Source organism: Neovison vison, chromosome 6, assembly GCF_020171115.1.
Source record: "Neovison vison isolate M4711 chromosome 6, ASM_NN_V1, whole genome shotgun sequence".
NCBI lineage: Eukaryota > Metazoa > Chordata > Mammalia > Carnivora > Mustelidae > Neogale > Neogale vison.
This window is the reverse complement of record NC_058096.1, coordinates 94,134,364-94,153,376: the sequence shown is the minus strand read 5'-3', so window position 1 is coordinate 94,153,376 and position 19,013 is coordinate 94,134,364. Positions and strand designations below refer to the sequence as shown.

At 39.5% G+C, this 19,013-nt stretch overlaps 1 protein-coding gene across 3 annotated transcripts; it reads left to right on the top strand.

The window, feature by feature from the left end:
* Window positions 1-895: 895 nt before the first annotated feature.
* Window positions 896-18,215, top strand: LRRC34 (leucine rich repeat containing 34). Of its 3 annotated transcripts, XM_044251755.1 has the most exons (11): window positions 896-1,051; window positions 4,623-4,743; window positions 5,279-5,397; window positions 5,493-5,557; window positions 6,775-6,858; window positions 10,316-10,444; window positions 12,091-12,186; window positions 14,981-15,135; window positions 15,515-15,670; window positions 16,509-16,635; window positions 17,894-18,215. In XM_044251755.1, exons 1-11 carry the CDS (start codon window positions 943-945, stop codon window positions 18,095-18,097), a joined length of 1,365 nt encoding a protein of 454 aa, XP_044107690.1. In that variant the 5' UTR covers window positions 896-942; the 3' UTR covers window positions 18,098-18,215. The 3 variants fall into 3 exon arrangements, with proteins under 3 accessions (XP_044107690.1, XP_044107691.1, XP_044107692.1); XM_044251756.1 differs by lacking the exon at window positions 6,775-6,858; XM_044251757.1 differs by lacking the exon at window positions 15,515-15,670.
* The last annotated feature ends 798 nt before the right edge of the window (window positions 18,216-19,013 follow it).

The following is a 19,013-nucleotide window of genomic DNA, read 5'->3' as shown; positions in this document are numbered from 1 at the left end:
ACAGAAGACCTTTCCTTCCCTCCTTCCTCTTTTTCTCTCTCCCACATCCAAGTACCTGAGCATGTTGCCTGTAACTGTGGCTGGGTTTTGTCCCCTCCTCCTCCCTTCCCCAAGTCCAGCCTCAGCTGGATCTTCTCTCAGTTGGGATACTGCAACTGCTTCAGACCTCACCTTCCCCAGGTCCTGTCAAATCCACCCTCCACCTGCTGCTCCCTATCTGATGGCTCCCGGCGTCCTTGTCCCATAACAGCTTGCCGCTCAGAGGATGCGCAAGGGCTTCACGTGGGTGCGACCCTGCCTGCCTGCCTCCCACCCTATACTCCTCTGGGAGGTCCCAAGTACCAGCGCGTCTCCAGCGCCTACCAAGCTGTTCCGCCCTGGGGTGGATTCACTGGGACTACTTAGGAAGTTACCTCTTACAGAAAGCCCTCCCTGATATCCCTAACCCTCGCCCCGCCGCTCCCCCACCAAGAATATCTACATACCCTTTTAAGCTCCCTTAGCTCCGTGCCTTATCCGTGCTGGTGCTACTCTCTGCTACTGCCCGTGACCGCCGCAGGTATGTACACACTTTGGGGAGGAGACTGTGTCATAATCGTCTTTGTAGCCCGGCTCCTAGCCCATCAGCCGTGCTCCCTGAAACCTCAAGAACGTCCCTCTGCAGAGGAGCCAGAGCACCCTCCCTCTGTGTGTTTTTAACCCAGGTCTAGGGGTTCCGGAGCCAGAGGGGGTGACCAAGGAACTTCCATTGCTTTGGCGATCGCAGCCTGCCCTGAGGCCCACGTGGGTAATGGCAGGGGATGCGCAGCCGGCGGGAGGTGGCGCTCAGGGTCTGGCGCTCATCCCAGCCCAGAAGCAGCAGGTGTGTGGCCCGGGACTGCGCAGGCGCATGCGCGCCGTCGTCATGCCAACGCTTCCGCGGCGGCCCAGGGGTGAAGAGGAATGAACATGTGGGACCCGGGGAAGGAGGCCGCGGGGGCCGGGCCTGGGTTCCCCACTCCCGTACCCACTACAACCCCTAATTCTTTCTCGGCCCCCGCGGACGGTAGTGGTAAGAAATCGGACGTCCTTCGGCGCCCGCCGGGCCCACGGGAAGTGCGGGAGGCGGCTCCGGCCCCAGCGGCAGGGTCGCCGGCACAGCCCGTTCCTCCCAGCCGGCCGCCAGCTCGAGGCCATGTGGCAGGCGGGCGCCCCCGGGAACCTCAGCTGCGGCCAGAACTTTGGGGCCCCCAAATGTGGGTGGGAAGGGAGCCCAAGTTCCCCCGATGAGTCCGCCCTTCACACTAGCCATCGTCCTGGAGGAAGGTGTGTCTGTTGCTTTACCCTTATCAGAGTCTCCGGGAAAGTTCTGGGGCCCTTTATTGGTGGAAGTTCCAGAAAGCAGGGCCTAGGTGGGCAAGAGGGCCTTGAGACCGTTCTGACTTGGCATCTCTATGTCACCTCCGTTTTAAGTATTTCTGCAACCGTGAATGATCTCGAGCAAATTAAGCATAGCCTGCACGTCCCTCGTCTTGCCACCATTTCCATTTTGGATGCTTGTGTTAATGTGCCTGTAGATACGGAACTGTGCTAGAACACTTACCTATTCCTCATTGCATCCTTGAGATGCGCACCGTGCTCTGCTTTTAGCATAAGAGGAAATTTAAGATGGGAGAATTAAGATAACTTGTTCAAAGTCACACAGCTGATCCTGGGCAACCACCCCAGTCTGACTCACTCCCAACTCTTGGATTTTCTGGTATTTGGCTGTTCCAGTACAGAAGGGCATAGGGGACCACCTCCAAAATGAGCCCTTTCTTTAGAAATTTTAAAACGTGCTGCCAGGTAAAAAATACTCGGATTACAAGAAAAATGACATTTGAGTTAGATTCTTTATATTTCCTTGTGTAACTGGTTAGTCTTAGTTTTAGCTTTACAATTTGAAGATGGATTTATTATTCTCCCCTAAGATGAATACAGGAAATAAATTTTTGGTACCGTAAAATCCTGACATACAACATGAAAGAGCATAGCAGAAATTTTTAAATACTTTAAATCCATGGTCAGGTAATGAGAATTTTCTTTTCCTTTTCCTTTCCTTTTCTCCCTCCTCCCCCCCACCCTTTAAAAAAGATTTTATCTATTTATTTGCAAGAGAGAGCACAAGCTGAGGAGAGAGACAGAGGGAGGAAACAGACTCCTAGCTAAGCAGGGACCCCAAAGTGGGGCCGGACCCCAGGATTGTGACCTGAGCTGCAGTCAGATGCTTAACCCACTGAGCCACCCAGGAGCTCTTAAGAATTTTCCTGTAACTTTCTTTAGCTATATTTAGCTTGTAGTCTAAGATTCCTTCCCTCAGAGAAACATGAGTTCTAAGTCTTGACACATTTCTTGGGTACATCCTGGGTGTGGTGCAGCCAGCTGAGGGCAGGCCCTGACTCAGATTCTCAGGCCAGTCTTCACTTTTTTAATACTAAATAAGGTAGTAGCCAGAAGGGAGAAAAGAAGCCTCCTGGGAGTCCAGCTCCAACAAGTAAATTTGTTACAGATCAATTTGCTGTGTTGTCTGTGGAGAATGCTAAAGTAGCATTTTGTAGCTTGAACTCCATGTGAACCATGGTCACATAAGTCTGGGAAATGGAATATTTTTATTCTCCCTTCTCTCCAGGCTCAACAATTTGAAGTCTTTGTGCCCTTGAGTGTTGTAAATGTCCTGAGAAGTGTTATAGAGGTTTGTTTAGCTTTAATTTAGAACTTCCCAAATGTATTTGACAATAAAATCTATTCTATTTAGAACATGTTTGATCATCTCACAAAAGATTTGTATTCTGAAGAACACAGTTTGGGAAATATTGTGCTAAAATGTTATTTAGATTCATGGAAATTTCCTAAAATAAGGAAGGGTTTCTTATATGCATCAAACCATAAGAGGAAATTCTGTTGACATTAAAATTTTTCTGAGGCTGACATGGGAAAACTCAATGTTAACTGAAAAGATATAGAACTGTACTGAAAAATTCTGATTTTTAAAAAAAGGCTAATATGTACATAGTTGAGAAAAACAATAAGAAGGAAATACCCAGAGACCTTAATTGTAATGGCTCTTTAACATGGGATTGTTGATATTTATTTCCTTTCGATATTGAAATTTCCAACTTGTCTGGAATAAGTGGGTTAAATTAATTTTTTAAAAGCTGATTTAAAAGAAAACTATTAAGAAAAGTTTAGTGCTTCCATTTTTAATGTAATGTTCCTCATTTTAAATCTTGTTCTGCAAGTTTGTTTAGCAAACTCTTGAGCTCATACAGTGCAGAAATCTCAGCAAAATACATCTCTTGAGATGCAGAAACTCAGAGGCTGGCTCCTGAAGACCCCAAGTTGGTTGAGTAGTGAGATCTCTGAGCACAGATTTTTATTTTTATTTTTTTATTTTATTGTTATTTTTTTTAAGAGACCTATACAGGGGCACCTGGGTGGCTCAGTGGCTTAAGCGTCTGCCTTCGGCTCAGGTCATGATCTCAGGGTCCTGGGATCAAGCCCCGCATCGGGCTCTCTGCTCGGTGGGGAGTTTGCTTTTCCTTCTCTCTCTGCCTGCCTTTCTGCCTGCTTGTGATCTCTGTCAAATAAATAAATAAAATCTTGGAAAAAAAAAAAAAAGACCTATACATAAGATAAGACAGAAAACAAAGATAGTGGTAGGTGCTTCTAAGAAGAGGAACAACATCACTTCTACCCCCAGAAAGCTTGGGTCTTCCAAAGATCCTTGTAAATTAATATCCCAAACAGTAAGACCATTAAGGAAAGCTTCAGGCATAACAGAGGAAGGAGATTTCAACTCCTGCTTTGTTTCTATCATCTTTATTAAGGACTGAACAGAGAAAAATCAACCTTTACAAAGAGGAAGTGAAAGGCCAGGGTAGGTGAAGAGCTTCTCTGAGTCTGGCCTCAACTCAGTTTTAGGAGGAACCGACAGAGCTGTAGTCAAAGATGCCATCAACGTGCATGTGTAGAGGGTATCCAGGGAGCCTTGGGGACTCACGGATTTTCAGATCCTTTTGGAGTTTAGATCCTCTGATTAAAATGTTTTTATTTGATTAAAATAAAAAATAAAAAAATTAAATAAAATTTTATTTTAAATATTTTTATATTTTAATATTTTTAATAATTTTTATTTTTAATAAAATAAAATAAAAATTTTTTATTTGACGTCCTGTTAAGAAAATGTGAGTCTCCTAACCCAGTGTGGTCGAGTGGAAAGAGGCTTTGGAGTCTGTTTTTATACTCTACCCTTATTAGCTGTATGATTTTGGCAAAATCTTTAATTTCTCTGAATATCCTTTTCCTCTGCTTCCAGGATGTTAGTTCTTCTTTGTGTCACTTGCAAGTTAGTGTCTGCCTAGCGTCAGTGGGTGTTTCTATGGCCCTCCTTCTCCAAACAGCATTTTTATTCCCCCTAATTCCTTCTATTTTCTTCCTTTCTCTAGTCTTAATTCTTTTGCCCTTTCTTCCTCAGTCCTGATTCTAAACATACACATTCGTATCTTTGAAGAAGTGTAATTTTTTGGGAGGGGAAGGAGTGGGGACAGGAAAGGTCCTGATATCATTTATATGTGATGAAGAGTAATACATTTATTTTTCAAAAGCTCCAGAAGTTACTGGCCATCTCCAGGAAACTTACTATAATCTCTGTATGGAAAAGTCCCAGAAAATTAATTCTTTTATATTGCATATACTCCAAGAGGTCGATGAAGAACTCGAAAAGGGGTAAGGAAGACAAATACTTGATTACAAAGTAGTATTCACTGACCTCCTTCTGTATGAGAATCCTGGAATACTGAGTGATTTGTTTAAAGCGATTTGTACATGGCTTTTAAAACAGATCTATCTTTTGATTTAGAACAGTGGCTGATGGACACTGTTAGCTGGTCTTGGAGGTAGCAGAGTACACAAGGAAAAACAGTAGACCAGTGGCCTCCAAGTCTAGCCTTCAGATTTGTCCTGAGCTCCTGGGAGCTGGATTTATTTGTGAAAATATTGAAGTCTTTGATGTGATTACCTATCAGGAGGGGTGTGTGTGTGTGTGTGTGTGAGAGAGAGAGAGAGAGAGAGAGAATAAAATTATATACTATAGAAGTGTTTACAAAATATATTGAATATTCAGTCATCTTAAGTTACTTGGTATAAATCTATATTGTGATACATACTTGGTTTCAGTAAATGCTATTCATGATGTTACCATTTATATAGGGGGGAAAATACTTCTATTTCTTTAGTGGGTTTCTTTTTTGCATTTTAATAGGTCAGAAGGAATCACATTAAATATTGCTGGTAACAGTCACTTAATGCCAGAAGAAAGAGTAACAGGCAAAGATTTTTGGATTCTTTTCAGAATTTTAAAGAAGAGTCCATATATCAGTGGTATATGTCTCCTTAAAAATCATTACCTCTTAATTTTCCTGATTTTAATTATTCAGTATAAGGAATATCAGCCTGTATTCATCTGTGTTCTTCAGGTTTGGATGTTAGATATAACCTCATAAGTGATGTTGGTGCATACTATGCTGCAAGACTGCTTCAGGTATTTTACTACAAAACGTTGTTAGTTCTTTTTGTTTTCTTCCAGGAGTCAGTTAAAAGCCAGTACTTTTTCTTTGGAAATGGACGTGGTTTGAGTACCTCAAGTCTGCTAAGTTAATAACTCTTTATTGCAGACTTCTTTGAAGATGCCCATGCTGAAATGCTGCATTGTGGCTGCATTTCATTTAAGAGAGACAGTGGGGTCCAAAAAAAGAAAAAAGAAAAAAAGTGTGGTCCGCCAATCAGAGTAGGTGTACTTTAAGAAAAGGCTTTGTTTCAGCCTCAGAAGATTGGCAAATATAGGTGTATGTTTGTATTTTCAGTTAAAATGTTTAAAGCAGCATTATCATTATTGTTTAAATTGGCTTTTTAAGTTCCTAACTACTTTCCCCAATTGCTAAATATGCTTCTAATGAGCTTAAAAATGATCTTAAAATTCTAATGTCCATGAGGGGCACCTGAGTGGCTCCGTCCTTAAGCGTCTGCCTTCAGCTCAGTTCATGATTCCTGTGTCCTGGATAGAGCCCCGCATTGGGCTCCCTGCTTGGCAGGAAGCCTACTTCTCCCTCTCCCTCTGCCCTTGTGTTCCTTCTCTTGCTGTGTATCCCTCTGTTAAATAAATAAAATCATAAAAAAAAATTTCTCCTATCCATGAGATGGCACACAGCACAAGGACAGAGTGAAGATTAAGAAATATGAACTAATCCTTAGCAATTACAAAAATATTACAAAAATCACCAAAATGTTCTTAAGTTTTCTTAATTCTGTTTGCAGTGAAACCACCTAGTCTAGCGGTACACACAAAATGCTAGTCTTGCAAAATGTCCAAGGTCCTGACCTTGCACTATATTTACAACACTTGAAATAAACTGAAAACCCACTTGTGTATTTGTTATTGGTAGATTGCTGGTAACTAGAGCTCCTAAGTCATCTTTTGCAAACTTGTACACTATGGTTAAATAAAGGGCATTCATACTTTGAATAATTGATCAAAATAGAATAGTCTTTTTCTTTCACTTACATTGCAATTATGTTTAAATGAGCATGATGTTTCCCACAGCCCACCCCACCCCAATTGTAGCTTCTTTTGTTGGACTTTGAGATTTTCTGTTACAAAGATTTTCTTTGGAGGTAAATTCTTTTACTTAAATAAAGCAGTGCCTGTATTTTTTTCCCCTAATAATTACATACGTAATAGCTTCTTTTCTCTTATTATAGAAGCAACATAAACTCGTTTACTTAAACCTTATGTTTAACGATATTGGGCCAGAAGGTGGAGAATTGATTGCTAAAGCACTACATGTAAGCATTTATATACCTCAGATATTTTCTTTTGGCATTTTAACTTCTGATAGCTTGTAATTAACCAAAATGTTATTGTGAACTCATTGTGCAAATGTGTATTTTTATTACACTTTAATTTATTAAAATGTAATATTACATGAGCATTTTTAAATTCATTTTTAAAAAGCTTTAAGATACTTAGCATACATAAGAACTTACTTTTTCTCCATCAAAATTTACCTTTAAGATTTTTGTTCAGTGGTTTTTTGTATATTCAGAATGGCATGACCATCACTGTTTTTAGAACATTTCATCCCCGAAAGAAACCGTGTACACATTAGCAGTCCTTCTCTGTGCTTCTTTCACCCTCCCAGCCCCTGGCAGTCACTAATCTGTGTTCCATCTAATAGATTGCCTATTCTGGACATTTCACATAAATGGAATCTTAAAATATGTGGTCTCCTATTACTGGCTTAATGCTTTCAAGGTCCATCTGTATTGTAACATACTTGATTCTTATTGCCAAATAATATTCCATTGTTTGGATATATCCTATTCATCCATCAGTTAAGGACATTTAGGTTTCCACTTTTTGTCTACAATAATGTACTATGAATATTTGCACATTTTTGTGTGCATGTTTTCAGTTTTCTTGGATGTATACCTAGAAATGTAACTGCTAGATCATTTGGTAATTGTTCAACTGTTTTCCAAACTGTCTTTTTACAAGTCCAGCACTGTAGGAGTGTCCTCGTTTCTCTACATCTAGCACTTGTTACTGTCTTCTTGATTTTAGCCATCCTAGTAGATATGCAGAGGTTTTTTGGATTTGATTTGCATTCCCATCATGAATAATGATGCTTAGCATCTTTTCATATGGCATTGTTTTGAAAAAATATCTGTTCGAAGCCCATGTCTAGTTGTCTTTTTAAATGCTAAGAGTAGTCTGTATGTTCTGGATATAAAGTCTCTTATACATGATCTGCAAATGTTTTCTGTTATTCTGTAGATTGCCTTTTCACTTCCTTCATGGCATCCTTTGAAGCACAAAATTAATTTGGATAAAGTTCAGCTTTTTTCCTTTGTGCTTTTGGTGTTACATCTAAGGCCTTGCCTATCTCAAAATCATTAAGATTTATATTTGCATATTCTAAGTGTGTTTTTAGCTCCTTTGTCTAGTTCTGTGATCCATTTTGAGTTAATTTTTGTATATGGTATGAGGTAGGAGTCTAATTTCATTCTTTTGCATGTGGATATCCAGTTGTCCCAACACTATTTAAGATTATTCCTCCCCCATTAATTTTCTTGATGCCCTTGTCAAAAATTGATTACAAACAGTTTATTTCTCTACTCTTCTATTCTATTAACCTGTATGTCTGTCCTTATGTCAGTCCCACACAATCTTGATTACTGTAGTTTGTAGTCAGTTTTGAAGTCAAGAAGTGAGTCCTTTTTGTTGTTTCAAGATGTGTTGGATCTTCTGGGTCCTTTGCATTTCCATATGAATTTTAAGACCAGTTTATCAATTTCTGCAAGAAAAACAAGGATTTTTTTAAAAAAGATTTTATTTATTTGACAAATCACAAGTAGGCGGAGAGAGGGAGAAGCAGGCTCCCTGCTGAGCAGAGAGCCTGATGCTGGGCTCTATCCCAGGACCCTGAGATCATGACCTGAGCTGAAGGCAGAGGCTTTAACCCACTGAGCCACCCAGGTGCCCCAAAAAACAAGGATTTTGAGAGATTTGCTTTCAATCTTTAGAAAATTTGGGGAGTACTGTCATCCTACAGTATTGTCTTCTGATTCATGACGTGGGATGTGTTTTCATTTATTTGTATCTTTCACTTCCTTCAACAGTGGTATTTTTTTTTTTTAAAGATTTTATTTATTTGACAGAGATCACAAGTAGGCAGAGAGGCAGACAGAGAGAGAGGAGGAAGCAGGTTCCCTGCAGAGCAGAGAGCCTGATGATGTGGGGCTCAATTCCAGGACCCTGGGATCATATCATGACCTGAGCCGAAGGCAGAGGCTTTAACCCGCTGAGCCACCCAGGCGCCCCCCACAGTGGTTTGTTTTTAATGTACAGGTCTTGATTTTGCTAAATTTATTCCTAATACTTTATTCTTTTTGATGCTACTACAAATGGGACAGTCTCCTTTTTTAAATATTTATTTGACAGATACAACAAGAGAGGGAACACAAGCAGGGGGAGTGGGAGAGGGAAAAGCAAGCTTCCCGCTGAGCAAGGAGCCCCATGCGGGGCTCGATCCCAGGACAACAGGATCATGACCCAAGCCGAAGGCAGATGCTTAACTGACTGAGGCACCCAGGTGCCCCTAAATGGGAGTCTTAATTTCAGTTTTGGATTGTTCATTGCTAGTGTGTAGAAATACAATTGATTTTATATATTGGTGTTGTGTCCTGCAATCTTGCTTAACACACTAGTTCTAACAACTTTTTTAGATGGATTCCTTAGGATTTTCCATATATGATATCCTGTTACATGCAGACATAGTTTTCTTCTCCAGTGTGGGTGCCTTTTTTTCTTTTCCTTGCCTAACTGCCTCATCTAGAACCTGCAGTACACTGTTAAATGGCATTATTAACAGTGGACCTCCTTGCCTTCTTCCTGTTCTTAAGGGGTTTCAATTATTTGCAGTTATGTCCTCTACTATTTATTAGGACACTGAAATGTCTAATTTTCTTTGTGAAAGGATTATCAAGAGTGGAATGAGAGGAGTTAAACTTCGCAAATGTCTGAGGAATTACATTCCTTTAAAAGTGACACAGGGAGACTGGGGCGCCTGGGTGGCTCAGTGGGTTAAAGCCTCTGCCTTCAGCTCAGGTCATGATCCTAGGGTCCTGGGATCGAGCCCCGCATCGGGCTCTCTGCTGAGCGGGGAGCCTGCTTCCTCCTCTCTCTCTGCCTGCCTCTCTGCCTACTTGTGATCTCTGTCAAATAAATAAATAAAATCTTTAAAAAAAAAAATAAAAGTGATACATGGAGAATATAAAGTGATTGCTTAATGGGTTTAGGGTCTCCTTTGTTGGGGGTGGGGGGATGAAGTGTTTTCGAAACTAGCTAGGTGATGGTTGTATAACATTGTGAATTTATTAAAAAACAGTGAATTGTGTATTTTAAAATGGTTTACTTTGGGTTATGTGAATTTTACCTCAAAAAAAAAGGTGGTTTAATTTTCTTAAAAATGAATCTATAGATTTCTCAATGAAAGGAAAACCTGTAAAATCTGCTTCATTTACTGAGCATGTTTCCTGGGCATTCTTTCCAGTAGAAAATTAAACCAGATTTTTATCTTATTGGGAAACTAAATGTTACATTTAAGGAATATCCTATTCTATCTCCATGAAACCATGAAAACTTGAGTCTGCAAATAGTAAAAGTCTGCTAACTCATGTAATCAAGAAAAAATTTTGTGGAATACAAATTTAATGAAGTTTTTATTCTTTTTCTTTTCAGAAGAATACAACTCTGAAATACCTAAGAATGACTGGAAACAAGATTGAAAATAAAGGTGGAATGTTTTTTGCTGCAATGCTACAAATTAATTCATCTTTAGAAAAATTAGATTTGGGTGACTGTGACCTGGTAAGTAAAATGGTTGAGAAAAATCACCCATGTACTGCATCCATCTCTTTGGAAATAGGATAAGGAATTGTTGAAGAGATCAGCTAAATGAGAGTCTTATGACTGATTAAGCTTGTCCCTAATATCTAATATCAGGGAAATTTTTTGTTTTGCTTTGCTTTTACTATTAGGCATATCAGTGTTATTAATAAGATTGTATTAAATAATACTATAGAGGAATAACTAGAATAAAATTCTTCCTAAGCTTCTATCTATAACACTTCTTAACCTATACAGGAGTTTTTGAGAAAAAAAATTTAATTGAAAAATGCTACTTCATTAGAAAGCCTATATTCTAGTTGGGAAAACATCAAAAGGAAAAGTGCTACAAAGATAGCTAAGTACTCTGTCTGGTAGGAGGTAATCTGCATAATAGCACGGTCGCCTAATATCTGAGGAACTACCTTGGAGAAGGTCCATGGCAGAACATCCCAGGCAGGGGTCCAGCACACACAGACTCTAAGATAGTGCTACCCTGACTACGGTATGGGTAGCACAGCTATTACAGATAGAGGTAATTTTACTACTCATGTATTTATTTTTACAGATGCTCTATTTTGAGGAATTAGTTTTCCATTTATGGTAGTGATAGAACTTTAAAGTGGGAAAAGTGAGTTGACTTAATAGGAAACTATTAAGTAAACAGTAAAACTGATATTATAATATGGCAAAAATCATGAGTGGTACATGAATAATGAAAGGCTGAGTCTGGCAGGTTTAGGACCTGAAAAGCCAGAGTGGCTAGTCAGAGTATCTCAAAGTGTGGGTGTAGAGGTGTGCAGAGGCCAGATCAAGCAGTGTTGTATGGGTTGTGGGTCAAGGCCAGGGGAAAAAGGGATTGAGTTCTAAATACATCTCATAAGGCTTTGATGGGTGATGTGATTTGATTTGTCCTTTAAAAAAAAAGATCACTCTGGTTTCTGTGGGGAATTAGAGGGTCGCAAGAAGCTCACTGACCACTTCAAGTTATGGTCCAGGGGGGTTAAAAAGGACTGGGGGTGGGTGGTGGCACACAGATGGGTTAATCTGAGATGTCTTTTAGAGACAATCTCTAAGACTTACTGATTAATTGGATGGGAGGGTGAGGAGACTGGTGAAGTGGAGGCCCAGGTTTCCTAGTGTTACAGCTGGGGGTGTGTGGTGGTGTCCAACACAGAAATCAGGGAGTATTCGGCCCTTCCAATAAGGTATTTCCACTGCGCACACACACTGAAAGTAACGAGTATGCACATAAAAGAATGCTTTCACAAGGTCTGTTCTAAGTAGTGTAGAACCCTAGCTGAGATCTGCATGTGTGTCTGGGTATCCGAGGTCGGAAACACACAGAAACTTGAGGACTCAGGAGCAAACCTAGAGGTGAATGTCCTAAGAAATAGATACTGAAACTTTAAGAAACTCCCTGTGCAGGTTATAGATTTTAGGGCAGGGAGAAAAGAACATAGTAACAATTTACTTCTGAGTTTGACCAAACTATAATTCAGGGTTTACAGTTCTGACAGATAAATAAAATCTTAAAATACAGTTTATTTCTTTGAATCTAGATTACTGGTTTTGAAATAGGGAGATTATATACTTTGTCAGCTCCTTAACGAATTTACTATTTCTAGGGGATGCAAAGTGTGATAGCATTTGCTACAGTCCTAACGCAAAACCGAACAATTAAGGGAATAAACCTAAACCGACCTATACTGTATGGTGAACAGGTATGTATTCAAAGTGATGACAGCTAATATTATTACATGTGAAAAAAATGAAGACACTATTTACTGAAGGTTATTTCAAGGTTAATATTTTTAGAATTTACTGTATTTACAAAGAACTTATTTGAAGAAAAACTGAGTTAAATTATGATTTTAGATGTTGTTTATTTAAGCAGTAAACAGGTCTTTTTTTTCTTGTAAACTCAGATTAACGGTGAGTAAACCTGTAAAGAGGCAGAGTAGTCAAGATGGAAACAATTATTAAAGTTTTAAAGGCTGTGAATTTTGTTGTTATATTACTATCACTAAACTGCTTTGAAATCATGAGTAACAATGGCAGAATGTGTATGAAGAGCAGCCTGGGAAGTCTGGACTTGATCCTATAGGTAAGCTGCACTCTGGAGACAAGATGATGAGTAAAAACATGGTAGTTGCTTTCAAGGCTTCTCCTGTTCTTTAACATTCTTTTAGAAGTGGCAGACAAGGTTCTCAGATTGAGGACATGAGATCTGAAGGCTAAATCAAAACGTTCTGATTAAAGCCTTGAGGAAATAAGTATGTTAAACTATGTGAAATCACATTAGAAACACCATTCCTCTTTTAAGTGTGTTGAGTGGTGTCATTATTCCCAAATCGGAGAATAGTTAAGAAAAGCCCAAGGTCTTTCTCAGGTGCAGGCTCTTGCTCTTAGCCCAGTGCTTCTAGCAGTCAGCTAAACTCCAGGCTGCTTTCTTTTCCTCTCCGAGGCAGCCACTCTCTGTCCCTCTGAGTCCTAGTCTCTTCAGTGGCTGTGGAGTAGAGTCCTCCTGGGTTTCTTCATACTTTGCTGTTCCCAAACATAAGCCTGCAAACCTATTCCATTTCACTATCTGGGGAGCATGGAAAGATACTGATGCCAGGTGCCATCCTAAGCAAACTGTCAAAGTTGATAAATGATCTAAAAACACTATTCCTGATTTTAGTTCCCTTCCTTAATAAGGGTGGTCCCTCAACCAAATTTCTTGATCTAAAAAAAAACCACAAAGCATAAACCACAAACATGTATCCTGTCCGGTTCCAGGCACCATGCAGAGCAACACTGGACCCCCTAAGTGGTCAGTTTGCATTTGTTAAGATCCCAAACTATAGCTTCCCTTTGGGCCTTTTTCAGTGTCAGCAATAATTTAAATAAATCAGATACAGGATTATAGACTACTGAACAATAAAAAATGCTTTATAGTGTTCTATAGATCAGTTATTTTATGCCAGGTACTTTTTTGTTAATTGTGAGGGAAGTATAATATTACCTACCTTACAGAAAAGGAAACAGTCTTAGCTAGATGAAATCATTTGCCCAAAGTCAGGCAGCTAGTATAGAGCTAGTATTTGGACAGTTTTCTCATAAAGCTCATATACTTTTATTACAACTCATGTACTATCTGCTACTGCTACATGATTTAAATTTTGTAGTTTTTCTCAGTTATTATGTATTAGTACATAATTTGAGCATACATAGATATCCATGTTCGTGATCAGCATTTCCAGTGACTGTAAAACTTACAAATACAGCAATCTGGGGACACCTGGGTGGCTCAGTCGGTTAAACATCAGACTCTTCATCTCAGCTAAGGTCTTAATCTCAGGGTCATGAGTTCAAGCCCTGCGTTGGGCTCCTTGCTGGGCATGGAGCTTACTTAAAAAGAAAAAAAGCAGCAATCAAGTAAGAGGACTTCTTACCATAAAATACTGACCCATTCATCTTAAGACCTACTTTGACTTTGTTTAAAAAAAAAAGTGCTTGGTACTCAAATCCTCATTGATGTTATATACTTTTTGCCTGGAAGGAGCTACAGTTTGGAATTAAAAATAAGTCTTCCAGTGACTGGAAAATGTATTTAGAGATTTGGGATGATTATAAAAAGGAAGAACTGGATATCACAGGACTGAGTGTATTTTTAAAATAGAACCAACATTGAGAAATGGCTTTGTATTTTTTTTTTTAAAGATTTTATTTATTTGACAGACGGTGATCACAAGTAGGCAGAAAAGCAGGCAGAGAGAGGAAGATGCAGGCTCCCTGCTGAGCAGAGAGCCCGATAGGGGGCTTGATCCCAGGACCCTGGGATCATGACCTGAGCCGAGGGCAGAGGCTTTAACCCACTGAGCCACCCAGGCACCCCGAGAAATGGCTTTGTATTTTATCCATAAAGAGTGGAGATCAAGAGTAAAGTTCAGGAACATATGGGTATAAGAAACATCTGGAGATTCTTGAAAGGACAACAGTAAGGGAGCTTAATATGTGCAATATATCATGGGGCCAATCACCCCCCCCAACCCTTCTGGAGTGATTGTTTAGAACGGACTTTTTTATTCCAGCCTATTTACCTCACGTAGTCACTGTACTTTCCAAGTGCCTGCTGCTGGTTTTTAAAATGATAAAGTATCACTTGTGGCAAAAGTGATTTTTCTTAAAAACCAAGCCAAAGCAAATACAAATTATAGGCTAATAGTCTCAACTGGTATCTTTTTAAAACGCTAATTTAAGGGGGCGCCTGGGTGGCTCAGTGGGTTAAGCCTCTGCCTTCGGCTTGGGTCATGGTCTCAGTGTCCTGATCAAGCCCCATGTCAGGCTCTGCTCAGTGGAGAACCTGCTTCCCCCTTCTCTCTCTGCCTGCCTCTCTACCTATTTGTGAGCTCTGTCAAATAAATAAAATCTTAAAAAAAAAAAAAGCTATTTTAAGTAACTTAGCATGTATTTGGTACAGCTTCAAATGTACAGCTTCAAAACTGTATTTTAGAAGATTTTGCCTATTTTTAGGAAGAATCCACAGTTCATCTAGGCCACATGTTGAAAGAAAATCACTGCCTTGTTGAACTACACGTGTGTAAGCATAATATAAAAAACTGTGGTATAAAACAGTTATGTGACGCACTGTATCTGAACAGAAGCCTACGCTACCTTGATGTCAGCTGGTAAGTGATAATACATTAGAAGTCCTGGGAATAATCTATGTAAATATTCATGATACAGAGGCTATACTGTTAAGACAGTAATTCCTAAGATCAGAAGATACAATCATTGTTGTCAACTTTTTGTACTAAGCTTTAGTATCTAGTTTATACTGATTATTTTATCTCAACAGTGTGAATGGAGCATTTAATCATGAGTAAACCAGAACGGAGCAACATTTTATAGCAAATTTTCATTACTTTTTTTGAAACTGAGTGATTAAAATCTTTTACTAACCTAGAAAAATAATGTTCTATACAACAATTCTGAGGCATGTTAATCTCTATGAATAAAAGAATACTTCATATTTTCAAATGTAACCATGTATTCTTCCCTTCCCAGCAATAAAATAACTTGTGACGGAATGGTGTTTTTGGCTGACGTACTGAAAAGCAATACTACCCTGGAAGTACTAGATCTTTCTTTTAACAGACTAGAAAATGCAGGAGCAAAGCATCTCAGTGAAACTCTTGCTTCACACAACAGGAGTCTTAGAGCGTTAGTATGGTTTTGTATTTAATCAAGAGAAAAACTTAAACTTTTAAAATACTAACATCAAGGGGCACCTGGGTGGCCCAGTGGGTTAAAGCTTCTGCCTTAGGCTCAGGTCGTGATCCCAGGGTCCTGGGATGGAGCACCACATCGGGCTCTCTGCTCAGTGGGGAGCCTACTTCCTCTCTGCCTGCCTCTCTGCCTACTTGTGATCTCTGTCAAATAAATAAATCTTAAAAAAAAAAAAAAAAAAACTGACATCAATCCCCTTAAGACCCAAGATTCATGATGAAATATGAAAAGTTTCTAAGCTGACATATTGACATTTGAGAGAGAGAATGAGAAAGAGAATGAGAGGAGAGAGGTCAGCGGGAGAAGCAGACTCCCTGCAGAGCAGGGAGCCCGATGTGGGACTTGATCCCAGGACTCCAGGATCATGACCTGAGCCGAAGGCAGTTGCTTAACCAACTGAGCCACCCAGGCACTGTAGCATTATTTTTTTTAAAAAAGATTTTTATTTATTTATTTGACAGAGATCACAAGTAGACAGAGATCACAAGTAGGCAGAGAAACGGGGGGGGGGGGAAGCAGGCTCCCTGCTGAGCAGAGAGCCAGATGTGGGGCTCCAGGACCCTGGGATCATGATGCCAGCCAAAGGCAGAGGCTTTAACCCACTAAGCCACCCAGGCGCCCCAGTTAGCATTATTCTTTAGTATCTTTACTTTCCAAGATTTTATACAATAAAATATTTACAAAATAAAATCAATGTTGTTGGCTAACTTATGCATCTTCTTTGTGGAAGTATGTATTGGTTTCCAGGGTTATTACTTCTTGTTTCTGATAGGTTGTCAGTAGTCAGCAACAACATACAGGGAGAAGGACTGGTTGCACTTTCACAGTCAATGAAAACAAATCCCACACTCTCGAATGTTTACATTTGGGGAAACCAATTTGATGAGGCTACATGTGTGGTAAGTTTTTTTTTTTCTTCCTTCACTAAAGGCTTTTCCTGGGGTCTTCTCTATAGTATCGGGCATTTACAGGTGGCCTTGGAAATTATTCCAAAATGTAGTAAGACACTTCAGTTTTGATAAATTTTAACGTAAGACCTAAAAACTAAGCACTGGAAAGTTTTGTGGTTTAAATAGAAGGCAACGAATACCACATATTAATATAGAGATCACTGAATTATACAATCCCAATTCCTCTAAAAAAATATTTTAAAAACCAGAACTATTGATTTATTCTAAATTTGATGTAGCACACTCTCCAGTCTGCTGCCCAATAATTAAACCAAGACATGGAATTTGGAGACCTAGTCTTTTATGCTGCTTTTAGGTTGCTTATGTAAACACAGCCCTTGATACCACTTGCAAAACAAAAAGCATTGTAACAAATAGTTTTTATTTGGAAAGAATGAAGATGCTAAAATTCTCAATTTGCAAAAAGACTATCCAAAATTCTACCTCCAAAAAGAGTAATAAAATATACTATTTAAACCCTTGATTTCAGAAAAAGATCATATTCTACACACTAGAATGAGTTTGGAATAATAAGCCTAAGCAGAAAACAGCTAAAATTTTAAATTTTTTACTGTCTATATATCTTTCTCTATACTCACAATCTTATTAACCAACCATTTTAACATGTTTGTATGATACCCTTACAAAGATACCAATGATCCATAAGTGATATACAAAGAAAATTCTACAGTGAAGACAGAATTAGGCTACAGCCAGGTCAGCATCTGATACTACAGAAATTGTCTTAGCCTCAATCTATAAATTAGCGTCAGGGAGTTCATGAACTCCATACAGCCATATGTCAAAATCTGGTTGCTTATTTTCCTGTGAAATGGGTCCCTGGCTATCATCAGATTTTCAAGGCATACACAACTCCTTCCTCCCTCATTTACAAACCCCTGCAGGACTTGAAAATTTTGACAATGAGACCTTTGGCCCACAAAATCTGTAATACAGAGAACTGTTAATTCTGGGAGCCATAAAACAAAATACTTCAAAACTTAGAAATAACTTTTTCAAGATTATAATTATGTGAAATTAAGTGAATAAAAATTATATGTAAAAAATACTAAAATTTAGTATTTACTCAGAATATTTTAAACTGAAAATCAGCACAGCTAATCTGAAAATTGCAATTAGCTTATTCATTTTATGGAAATTAAACAATTTTCTTAATGACAGGTTTCTCTTTTCTTAAAAATCATAGGCTTATTCAGACTTAATTCAAATGGGCTGTCTAAAACCAGACAATACAGATGTGGAGCCATTTGTGGTGGACGGACATGTGTATCTTGCAGAAGTCTCCAATGGCCTTAAAAAGCATTACTACTGGAGACCAACTTACGGAGAAGCTTGCACGAACTCACCTAATGCAGGTTTTACTCTTGTACCAGTAGGTGGACATCTATGAAAAACAAGCTCTGAAATTTTCACATTATTTGTCTTATGTTAATATTTTATTGCCTATTAAATTCTTAAATTAGAACATCTTACCTTTTATACATTTGAAAAAAAAATGATTATATTAAAATGGCTTTGTATAACTGTCCACTGTGGAAAAAGTATCATTGTTTTAAAAGAAATTTTACAGGAGAAGGAAGATGGCAGAGTAGGAGAATCCTAAATTCACCGCCGCCCTCCACCCCGGCCACACATGGTGGCAACTGCTGCATGTACTGCTACTCACTCTGAAAACTACCTGACGGGTGGCAGAACAGATCATCTACAGCTAGGTGTAGCAAGGTCACATCAAAAGCGTAGGAGGTACAGAGCTGCCATCTGCCATCGGTAATGAAACTCCTGGAGTGACTACTCACAAAGGTGAAGGACATCACAGGCGAGGAGGAGTGACCCCACAATGGACACCCTTGGCCCTGAGAACTTGCACTAGTAAGACCAGTCTCCATAATGTCTGGCTTTGAAAATCAGTGTGGCTTAACTCCAGAAGACCTGGAGGGCTGCAGGAAACCAAGTCTTTAAAAGCCAACACATTAAATAACTTGGCCCAAGACAGAGCATAGAAGCAGCAGTTTGAAAAGTGCCTGGGGTACATCTGAAAGAGATTTATCAACTAGTTTTAGGATGTGTACAGGAGGGGCAGGAATCTATAGGAGATAAACAGGAGCTTTCCCTGGGCTTGAAAGTGCTAGTGGGTGCCATTTTTCTTGTCCTCTCCCAGCCTAGACAGTCAAGACACTTGTAGAAGCCAGTTCTGACATTCTCCCCCTACCTTGCTAGCACTGTGTGCCCTGCCCTTCCAACCTGCCCACTGTGGTAGGCACCCCTCCACAGCATTTCCTCCCTGGGGAGTGAGGAGCTAACCCCAT